Here is a 12,123-nt window from a genome sequence, read left to right as displayed (position 1 = left end):
TTTGAATTCCCCGGAGCTTTTCCCGAGGAAATTCCGGGATCAGTGTTCAATAAACCAACCACCGGGGTGTTTGCACTTCCACCAAATCCCCCGCTCCCCTTTTCCCCCATTGAAATCGGGATTTGGGGAGATCCAATAACGCCCTGTGTCCGTTGGGAATAGGAACGGTGAGTTTAGGGATTTTTTGGGGGAATTCCCAGGGTTTTTAGGCAAACAGGGTGTATTTAAATATGTATTTATGTGGGGGAAAATGTGTCTATAAATTTTTATATATATATATATTTACATATTTATATATATAATTTTTAAATGTACATATAATTACTTCTTAATTTGAATATATAATATATTTATTTTATAAATATATTTCTATGTTTATTTTATAAATATATTTTTCTGTTTATGTATAAATGTGTCTATAAATATATATTTAAAACATTAATATGAATACATATTTTAATATAAATATAGGATATATTACCCTATTATTTATATATTTATATATTATATATAGAAATATATATAATGCATATATAAATGTGTATTTATACGTAGAAATACATATTTATATTTAAATGTAATAATTTAAATATATTTATATATTAATCTTTATATAATTTATTTTTCAATATTTTATATAGATAAATATATGCAAATGTGTCTATAAGTACATATTTATATAAAATAAATATATAAAAATATATTAAATATACATTATATAGATATATAATATATTAATATATCTATATTAGATCTATATTATATTTATTATATTATATTATAATTATATTATGCTATTAATATATATTATTAATACTATATTATAATATTAATATATTATATATTAGTATATACAATTATATATAATTATATATGTTAGTATATATTAATATTATGTTAATTATTAATATATTATATTAATATAGAATTAGATACACATATATATGTTAGTATATATTGATATTGTATTAATTATTAATATATATTAATATATATTAACTATATACAGTTAATATTTTATATAATATTATTATATGTTATATATTATATTATTATTAATATAAAATTATTATTATATTATATATTATTATAATATAGTATATATTATATATATTATATTATATATTACTCTATATATAATATATTATATATTATATATTATATATTATATATTATATATTATATGTTATATATCATTATTATATTATATATATTATAATATATGTAGTATTTATATATAATATATAGTATATATTATTATGTTATAATATTATATAATATAAATTATATAATTTATATTATCTATTATTTTTAATAATGTAAATAATATATATTATATTTTATATTGATATATTATTTTTATATATGTATTTATTTGTGATGTATAGAATGTACACATTGTCGGTATGGGTGTGTGTCTGTGTGCATTAATGTATATTTTTATTGGGCTTTGTGTTTCTGTGTGGATCCTTTATTTGTCCCCCCGGGGCGTTTTCCATCCCAGAATCCTGAGACAATCCATGGAAAGATGCTTTGGCTCATGGGAGGCAAAGGAGAATCTGCTCTGCCGGATTGGAGCTCCCAGTTAGGAAATTCCAGGATCCTGGAATGCCTTGGGCTGGAAGGGACCATCCCGGGAATTCCCATATCCCAGAATTTTCCATATCCTGGGAATTCTCATATCCCAGAAATTTCCATCTCCTGGCAATTCCCATATCCCCGAAATTTCCATATCCTGGGAATTCCCAAATCCCAGAAATTTCCATATCCTGGCAATTCCCATATCCCCGAAATTTCCATATCCCGGGAATTCTCATATCCCCAAAATTTCCATATCCTGGCAATTCCCATATCCCCGAAATTTCCATATCCCCAAAATTTCCATATCCTGGGAATTCTCATATCCCAGAATTTTCCATATCCTGGGAATTTCCATATCCCTGAAATTTCCATATCCCGGGAATTCTCACATCCCAGAATTTTCCATTTCCTGGGAATTCTCATATCCCAGACATTTCCATATCCTGGGAATTCTCACATCCCAGAATTTTCCATATCCTGGGAATTCTCACATCCCAGAAATTTCCATATCCTGGGAATTCCCATATCCCAGAAATTTCCATATCCTGGGAATTCTCATATCCCCAAAATTTCCATATCCTGGGAATTCTCATATCCCAGACATTTCCATATCCTGGGAATTCTCATATCCCAGAATTTTCCATATCCTGGGAATTCTCACATCCCAGAAATTTCCATGTCCTGGGAATTCTCATATCCCAGAAATTTCCATCTCCTGGCAATTCCCATATCCCCGAAATTTCCATATCCTGGGAATTCTCATATCCCAGAATTTCCCATGTCCTGGGAATTCCCATATCCCCAAAATTTCCATCTCCTGGGAATTCCCATATCCCAGAATTTTCCATATCCCGGGAATTCTCATATCCCCAAAATTTCCATATCCTGGGAATTCTCACATCCCAGAAATTTCCATATCCTGTGAATTCCCATATCCCAGAAATTTCCATGTCCTGGCAATTCTCTTATCCCAGAATTTTCCATCTCCTGGCAATTCCGATATCCCAGAAATATCCATGTCCTGGCAATTCCCATATCCCTGAAATTTCCATATACTGGGAATTCTCACATCCCAGAAATTTCCATGTCCTGGGAATTTCCATATCCTGGGAATTCCCATATCCCAAAAATTTCCATGTCCTGGGAATTCCCATATCCCCAAAATTTCCATCTCCTGGCAATTCCCATATCCCCGAAATTTCCATATCCTGGGAATTCTCATATCCCCGAAATTTTACATATCTTGGGAATTCCCATATCCCAGAATATTCCATATCCTGGCAATTCCCATATCCCCAAAATATTCCATATCTTGGGAATTCCCCTATCCTTGAATTTCCCATATCCCGGGAATCGCCTCTTCCTCTTCCTCTGCTGACGTTCAGGAAGGACCGAAGCGATTCTGGATTTTGCTTCCAATAAATTGAATTCCAGCAGGAATTGTTGGGGTGCTGGGAAAAGCTGGATCAGGGATCCACTTCCAAACCTTTCTCCCCATCCCAGTTCCCAAACCCGGCCACGAATTCCTGAATTTTCCTCTTCATTCCTGCTTTGGAATTCCGCTAATTCCTGGGGCTTCGAGGAGTTTGGTGCCAGAGTTTGGAGAACATTCCCAGAGTTCAGCAGCTGGAAGGTTTTTCCAATCAGAGATTCCAGGGAATTTTATTCTCCTTCTCTCCTTTATGATGAGTGAAATACTCCTCAAGGGCACACAAATCCTAAAAAATCTTCCCAGATTCCTGCAGGATCTGAGGCTGCCCAGACTCCTGGAATCGGGAATCTCTTCCCGACTTTCTGCTGGAGGCAGCGCCGATCTAATTTAAATTGTAAATTTGGGGAGGGCGAGCTCATCCCGGGCTTTTCCAAGCGGAAAATTCCCTTTGTTCGGGGTGGGTGAGTGACAGGCGGGAGCAGGAATCCCGGGAAAACCAAGGGGAGAGCGTTTTTCCATGGATGTTCGTGGGGCTTTGTGAACAAACAGCATCATCCCCCTGATCCTGGCACGGGGTCGGATCCCGATTCCTGGAAAACAGAGGGATTCTGTTGGGATAACGAGGAATAAATAAAGCGCATCGGGGCTGGTTTGGGTCCAGAAAACTTCCAGAGATTTAATGGGATTTCACAGGGAAAAGGGAAGGACTGGGGACAGGGAATTGTCCCTGAAGAGTTCGGGGATAGCCTGGACGGGGTTTGGAGCAGCCTGGGATCAGGGAAGGTGTCGGGGTAGGAATGGGATTGAAGGTCTGTGGATCCCATTCCGGGATTCTGGGATCAAGACACTCGGGATCCATCCCGAGGGGTTTTTATGGGATTTGGGGACGGAAAAGGGAAGGGAGACCCTTCCTGGAGTCCTGAATTCCCATGGAAGCCCCTGGATCCCAAAGTTCCTTCCCAGAGAGGAGTCAGGATGGGGATGGATCCCATGCCAGGCTGGGAGAGCTGGGAATGGAGGGAATTCCCTGGAAAAGAGGAGCTTGGGATGGGATCTTGGGAAGGAATTCCTGGCTGGTCTGGAATTCCCAGAGAATCCCTGGGAGTGTCCAAGGACAGGCTGGATCACCCTGGAATGGCGGAAGATGTCCCAGGAATGGGATGGGATTGAAGGTTCCTTCCCACCCAAACCGTTCCATGATTGTGTGCTAGAGGACATCACAATTCCCATGTGGAATTCAGCTGGCTCTAGGGAAGCTCTTCCTGTTTGCTGGGAAGAATATTAATGAATCCATGGGATCGGCTTCGGTCTCCCCACACATTTTCCTTTTTCCCTCCTCATCCATCCCCTCCTGAACCAGGTGGAGCTGATCCATAGGGATTACATGGCCAATTCCAAATTCCCATCTGGAATCAAACTCAGTTTAGGGAATCCCTTCCTGTTTGCTCATCTTTATGGATCCATCGAATCGGCTTCGCTCTCACATTTTCCTTTTTCCCTCCTCATCCACCTTGCTCCCAGAACAGGTGAAGCTGATCCATAGGGATTACGTGGCAAATTCCAAAATCCCATCTGGAATCAAACTGCCTTTAGGGAGTCTCTTCCTGTTTGCTCATCTTTATGGATGCATGGAATCGGCTCTGCTCTTACATTTTCCTTTTTCCCTCCTTTCCCTCCTCATCCATCCCACTCCCGGACCAGATGGAGCTGATCCATAGGGATTACGTGGCCAATCCCAAAATCCCATCTGGAATCAACCTGGCTTTAGGGAACCCTTCCTGTTTGCTCTGAGCCATATTCATGGATTCACGTAATCGGCTTCGCTCTCACATTTTCCTTTTTCCCTCCTCATCCACCTTGCTCCCAGAACAGGTGAAGCTGATCCATAGGGATTACGTGGCCAATTCCAAATTCCCATCTGGAATCAACCTGGCTTCAGGGAATCCCTTCCTGTTTGCTCATATTTATGGAGCCACATTATCGGCTTCGCTCTCACATTTTCCTTTTTCCCTCCTTTTCCTCCTAATCCATCCCGCTGCCGGACCAGGTGGGATTGATCCATTGGGATTACGTGGCCAATCCCAAAATCCCATCTGGAATCAACCTGGCTTCGTGCTCTGAGCCATATTTGTGGATCCATGGAATCAGCTTCACTCTCACGTTTTCCTTTTCCTCCTCATCCATCCCCTCCTGGACCAGGTGGAGCTGATCCATAGGAATTACGTGGCCAATTCCAAATTCCCATCTGGAATCAACCTGGCTTCGGGGAATCCCTTCCTGTTTGCTCATATTTATGGATCCACAGAATCAGCTTTGCTCTTACATTTTCCTTTTTCCCTCCTTTCCCTCCTCATCCATCCCCTCCTGGACCAGGTGGGGTTGATCCGTTGGGATTACGTGGCCAATCCCAAAATCCCATCTGGAATCAACCTGGCTTCAGGGAATCTCTTCCTGTTTGCTCTGAGCCATATTTGTGGATCCACGGAATCAGCTTTGCACTCACGTTTTCCTTTTCCTCCTTGTCCTTCCCCTCCCAGCTCAGGTGGAGCTGATCCGTTGGGATTATGTGACCCATTCCAAATTCCCATCTGGAATCAAACTGGCTTCGGAGAATCCCTTCCTGTTTGCTCTGAGCCATATTTGTGGATCCATGGAATCAGCTTCACTCTCATATTTTCCTTTTCCTCCTCATCCATCCCCTCCTGAACCAGGTGGAGCTGATCCATAGGGATTACGTGGCCAATTCCAAATTCCCATCTGGAATCAAACTGGCTTCGGGGAATCCCTTCCTGTTTGCTCATATTTATGGATCCACCAAATCAGCTTCGCTCTCACATTTTCCTTTTTCCCTCTTCCTCCTCATCCATCCTGGTCCTGGATCAGGCGGAGATGATCTGTCGGGATTACATGGCCAATTCCAAATTCCCATCTGGAATCAAACTGGCTTCGGAGAATCCCTTCCTGTTTGCTCTGAGCCATATTTGTGGATCCACGTAATCGGCTTCGCTCTCACATTTTCCTTTTTCCCTCCTCATCCATCCCCTCCTGAACCAGGTGGAGCTGACCCATAGGGATTACGCGGCCAAGTCCAAATTCCCATCTGGAATCAAACTCAGTTTAGGGAATCCCTTCCTGTTTGCTCATATTTATGGATCCACCAAATCAGCTTCGCTCTCACATTTTCCTTTTTCCCTCCTCATCCACCTTGCTCCCAGCTCAGGTGGATCTGATCCATAGAGATTACGTGGCCAATTCCAAAATCCCATCTGGAATCAAACTGCCTTTAGGGAGTCTCTTCCTGTTTGCTCATCTTTATGGATGCATGGAATCGGCTCTGCTCTCACATTTTCCTTTTTCCCTCCTCTTCGTCCACCCCGCTCCCGGCTCAGGTGGAGCTGATCCGTCGGGATTACGTGGCCAACGGGGGCTGGGAGACGTTCCTGTCCTACGAGGATCCCGAGCAGGACATCCTGGTGGGGCTGCTGCGCCTCCGGAAGAGCTCCCCGGAGTCCTTCCGCCCTGAGCTCAAGGGCGGCGTCTCCATCGTCCGGGAATTGCACGTCTACGGCAGCGTGGTGCCCGTCAGCAGCCGGGATCCCTCCAAATTCCAGCATCAGGTACTCCCAACATTCCCAGATTTCCCTCTGCTCTCGCCGCGTTCCATCATTCCATCCTCATTCCAGCTCCTCCCCCTCACAAAAAATTGGAATTTTATTTAATTCCGCTCATTTGCTCTGAGTTGGGATAGAACCAGGATGGGATTTGAGCTCCTTTTTGCCGGAATTTTGTTGCTTCCCAGGTTTTAGTTTTTTTTCTCAATGGGATCACGTTCCAGCCACTGCAGGAGCTCTGAGATCTGACAAAATTCCTTGAGATTTAAAAAAATTCCATTCTGGAATTAAATAAAATTCCTTTCTGGATGCTCCCGGAGCTGCTTCATCCCCAGCCCTCAGGAGCCTTAGGATTTCCTTTGTTAATTAATTCCTGCTCATTGGAGGAATTCCATTGGGATTTCCTGGAATCTGCAGCAATTCCCTCTGGGAAGGGGAGGTCCGGTTTGGTGCTGCCCACGTTTCTTCCAAAGGGACTTGTGAGGGATGGGTTCTTCCTGCTGGATCAGAATTCCCAGAAATCCGTAGCTGCCCCGGATCCCTGGGAATGTCCCAGGAAAGGCTGGAGCACCCTGGGATCGTGGGATGTGTCAGGGTTGGAATAGGGTGGGATTTAAGGTCCCTTCCCAAACCAGTCTGATTTGGACACCCAAATTTCTTTCCTTGGACACTCCCAGGGATCCAGGGATTCTCTGGGAATTCCAGCCCCTCCCCACCCTCCCAGCCAGGAATTTCTTCCCAGGATCCCACCCCAAGCTCCCCTTTCCCAGGGAACTCCCTCCATTCCCAGCTCTCCCAGCCTGGCGTTGGATCCATCCCCATCCCAACTCCTCTCTGGGAAGGAATTTCAGGATCCGGTGGCTTCCCTGGGAACTGGGGACTCCAGGAAGGGTCTCCTTTCCTCCTTTTCCATCCCCAAATCCCATAAAAACCCCTCGGGATGGATCCTGAGTGTCCTGGATCCCAGAATCCCGAAATGGTTTGGGATGGGGTCCATGGACCTTCAATCCCATCCCATTCCAATCCCACCATCCCAAACTGCTCCAGCCTTTTCTTGGACACTCCCAGGGATTCTCTGGGAATTCCAGCACAGCCGGGAATTCCTTCCCCATATCCCACCTATCCCTGTCCTCCGGCACTGGGAATTTCCAGTTTAAAATCCCAGGATGATTTCCCATCAGGGGATTTGACCCCGTTCCGCTCCTGCCATGGAGAACCCGTCAGAAGTTCCGGTGAACGATTCCACCGTGAGGAAAAAATTCCTTGAGGAATTTATTGCTGATCTCAATCCCGCAATAATTCCCGATCGTTCCAAAAATCCGGATTTTCCCGGAACCCATCTTCGCATTCTGACCTTGCTCGTGGCTTCTGTTCTGACAGGACTTCCCTTTCCTTTCCCCCCTGTTTTTTTCCTGCCATTCCAGGGATTTGGAATGCTGCTGATGGAGGAGGCGGAGAGGATCGCCAAGGAGGAGCACGGGGCTCGGAAAATTGCCGTCATTTCAGGTATTTTTGTTTATCCCTCGGGGATTCCTGGGTTTTTTAGGATATTTTTATCTTAATCCGAAAATAACCCCAGCGCCGGGAGCGCTCCTGGGGTCAGGGAGGATGCATCCGGAATCGTCCCGGAGAGAGGAGCTGCGAGAAAAAGCTGGAGCCTTTCCTCCTTTCCCGTTTTTCCTGACACTGGGGACGGCAAAGGGACAACTTTGGGTCGGAATTGATGGGATTTTGGGAGCTCGAGGAAGCCTTTCCAGGTGGATGGAACCGTGGAATATCGGGGATCCAGCAATCCCTGTTGGAGCCTTGGGAATGCTGCCGTTCCCTGGGGAGCTGTTCCCCCCTCTGGAATACAATAATTTAATCTAGATTACAATTTTGGGGAATGACGGGCAGAGGAATTCTTGTTGCCGGAAGAATTTTAGGGGATTTAACGGCAGAGCTCCGATCCAGAGGGGTTTTTTGGGAAAAAAATTCTCATTTTCTGCTGCCCCACCAAAAAATCCCCAAAAAGCAGAAATCCACGGCTTGGATCCGTGGCGCTGATCAGAGCTAAAATCCTGGGATTTTCATGGATCGTGGATGAGGGTCAGAGTGGGGACAACGTGCAGGGGGAGCCGGGTGCTCCAAGGGAATTTCCTGGATTCTGGATTTTCTGGAATTTATTTGCTGCTTGTTCCCAGGGCAGCTGTGGCTGCTCCCTCCCTGGAAGTGTCCAAGGAAAATCTGGAACAACCTGGGATGGTGGGAGGTGTCGGGGTTGTAATGGGGTGGGATTTAAGTTCCTTTCCCACCCAAGCCCTTCCAGAATTCCATTATTCCGTCTCCCAGTGGTTTCCCTGTTTCTGGTGCTCTTCGGTGTCAGTCTGAACTGGGAATTCCACCTGGATTCTGGAATTCCATAATTCCGTCTCCCAGTGGTTTCCCTATTCCTGCTTGGTGTCAGTCTGAACTGAGAATTCCACCTGGATTCTGGAATTCCATAATTCCGTCTCCCAGTGGTTTCCCTATTCCTGCTTGGTGTCAGTCTGAACTGAGAATTCCACCTGGATTCCAGAATTCCATAATTCCATCTCCCAGTTATTTCCCTGTTCCTGTTTGGTGTTAGTCTGAACTGGGAATTCCACCCGGATTCTGGAATTCCATGGTTTTTTCTCCCAATCCTTTCCCAGTTTCTGGTGCTCTTCGGTGTCAGTCTGAACTGGGAATTCCACCGAATTCCATAATTCCGTCTTCCAGTTGTTTCCCTGTTCCTGTTTGGTGTCCGTCTGAACTGGGAATTCCAGCTGGATTCTGGAATTCCGTGATTCCGTCTCCCAGTCCTTGCCCAGTTTCTACTGCTGTTTGGTGTCAGTCTGAACTGGGAATTCCACCTGGATTCTGGAATTCCATGTTTTTTCTCCCAATCCTTTCCCAGTTTCTGGTGCTGTTTGGTGTCAGTCTGAACTGGGAATTCCACCTGGATTCCGGAATTCCATGATTCCGTCTCCCAGTTGTTTCCCTGTTCCTGTTTGGTGTCAGTCTGAACTGGGAATTCCACCAGATTCCGGAATTCCATAATTCCATCTCCCAATTGTTTTCCTATTCCTGTTTGGTGTCAGTCTGAACTGGGAATTCCACCTGGATTCTGGAATTCCATGGTATTTTCTCCCAATCCTTTCCCAGTTTCTGGTGCTCTTCGGTGTCAGTCTGAACTGGGAATTCCACCTGGATTCTGGAATTCCATGGTTTTTTCTCCCAATCCTTTCCCAGTTTCTGGTGCTCTTCGGTGTCAGTCTGAACTGGGAATTCCACCTGGATTCTGGAATTCCATAATTCCGTCTCCCAATTGTTTTCCTATTCCTGCTGGGTGTCAGTCTGAAGTGGGAATGCCACTGGATTTCGGAATTCCATAATTCCGTCTCCCAGTGGTTTCCCTGTTCCTGTTTGGTGTCAGTCTGAACTGGGAATACCACCCGGATTCTGGAATTCCATGTTTTTTTCTCCCAATCCTTTCCCAGTTTCTGCTGATGTTTGGTGTCAGACTGAACCGGGAATTCCATCCGGATTCCATTTGTGATCTCTGGAGTGCCAAACACAAAATCCTGTGATTTCTCCAAGATCCTCAGGTTTTCCGGCTGTTTCCTTGGAGATGCTGAATTCCAGCGCTCCCGGGGGTTTTATCCGGAATAAAAACACAGCCAGGAGCTTTTCCTCCGTCAGAGGGCGGAATTTTGGCGTCTGAGGTGGAATTTTTAACACGGGAGCCTGTTCAGAGTTGCATTTCCAGCAGAACATGATTTTTTTCCCGAAGGAAAAATAGGGAATTTTGGGGCGGGACGGCGTGGAGGGGTTTGGGCGACGTTTCAGGCTCATCCCTTTGGGAAAAATGAGCAGAAATCGTCGTTCCAAGGGCTTGGAAAAGAGGATCCTGGAATGCCTTTTCCAACTCCAAGTCCTGCGGCTGGTTGGGTCCTGCTCGCCTTTAGGGAAGGAATTTGGGAAGCTGGAAAAGCCCAGAGAAATCCAGGATTTTCCGGCTGATCATTGAGCACGGCCCGGGATTGACGCCGGTTTGGAAGCGTTTTCCTCAATCCAGAGGGAGGGAAATTTGGGTGGAAAATGGGGAGGAGAGGGAAATCCTGACATTTCCTGGCATCTCCAGCTGTTCCCATTGGAATCTCCTCCCTCCCTCGCTCCCCTGAGCTGGTTTTCCTTTTGGCTCTGGAGGATTTTGGGAACAATCTTCTCCATCCCCTCAGTGGTGAGATTCCGGAATTTTTATCTTCCTGCTGGGAAATCCCTGGATCCAAAGCTGGAGATGGGAATGGAGAAATAAATCCCTGGATCCAAACCCAGAGATGGGAATGGAGAAATCCCCGGATCCAAACCTGGAGATGGGAATGGAGAAATAAATCCCTGGATCCAAACCCAGAGATGGGAATGGAGAAATCCCTGGATCCAAACCTGGAGAATGGAGAAATCCCCGGATCCAAACCTGGAGATGGGAATGGAGAAATAAATCCCTGGATCCAAAGCTGGAGATGGGAATGGAGAAATCCCTGGATCCAAACCTGGAGATGGGAATGGAGAAATCCCCTAATCCAAACCCGGAGATGGGAATGGAGAGATCCCTGGATCCAAAGCTGGAGATGGGAATGGAGAAATCCCTGGATCCAAACCCAGAGATGGGAATGGAGGAATCCCTGGATCCAAAGCTGGAGATGGGAATGGAGAAATCCCCGGATCCAAACCCGGAGATGGGAATGGAGAGATCCCTGGATCCAAACCTGGAGAATGGAGAAATCCCCGGATCCAAACCTGGAGATGGGAATGGAGAAATAAATCCCTGGATCCAAAGCTGGAGATGGGAATGGAGAAATCCCTGGATCCAAACCTGGAGATGGGAATGGAGAAATCCCTGGATCCAGACCTGGAGATGGGAATGGAGAAATCCCTGGATCCAAAACCAGAGATGGGAATGGAGAAATCTCTGGATCCAAACCTGGAGAATGGAGAAATCCCCGGATCCAAACCTGGAGATGGGAATGGAGAAATAAATCCCTGGATCCAAACCTGGAGAGGAATGGAGAAATCCCTGGATCCAAAGCTGGAGATGGGAATGGAGAAATCCCTGGATCCAAACCTGGAGATGGGAATGGAGAAATCCCTGGATCCAAAGCTGGAGATGGGAATGGAGAAATCCCTGGATCCAAAGCTGGAGATGGGAATGGAGAAATCCCTGGATCCAAACCTGGAGAATGGAGAAATCCCCGGATCCAAAGCTGGAGATGGGAATGGAGTAATCCCTGGTTGCCTCCTGGTGCAGATCAGGAGCAGAGGGGTCACGTTGGCGTGGCTCTGAATTCCAGGGCATGGAGGATTCTTCCAATCCCACAAATCCCTGTTTGAATCCTTGGCTATTCCTGGGAATGCAAAGCCACAGGAGGTGCCACAATCCAAAATTCCAGGACGTGGAGGGTTCTTCCAATCCCACAAATCCTTGGTTGAATCCTTGGC

General features: G+C 45.3%; 1 protein-coding gene across 1 annotated transcript in view; it reads left to right on the top strand.

Annotated features, from left to right (window-relative positions):
• LOC119698538 (elongator complex protein 3-like) overlaps positions 1-12,123 on the top strand; it is a 77,451-nt gene that overhangs the window by 51,209 nt on the left and 14,119 nt on the right. The window contains exons 9-10 of the mRNA XM_038130511.1: positions 6,403-6,630; positions 8,049-8,130. Coding sequence (XP_037986439.1) covers positions 6,403-6,630; positions 8,049-8,130 — 310 coding nt within the window. The remainder of the gene's footprint in view (positions 1-6,402; positions 6,631-8,048; positions 8,131-12,123) is intronic.

This window comes from Motacilla alba, chromosome 3 (assembly GCF_015832195.1).
Source record: "Motacilla alba alba isolate MOTALB_02 chromosome 3, Motacilla_alba_V1.0_pri, whole genome shotgun sequence".
Taxonomy (NCBI): domain Eukaryota; kingdom Metazoa; phylum Chordata; class Aves; order Passeriformes; family Motacillidae; genus Motacilla; species Motacilla alba.
Note: the sequence above shows the minus strand (reverse complement) of the source record. Positions and strands in the feature narration are given on the sequence as shown.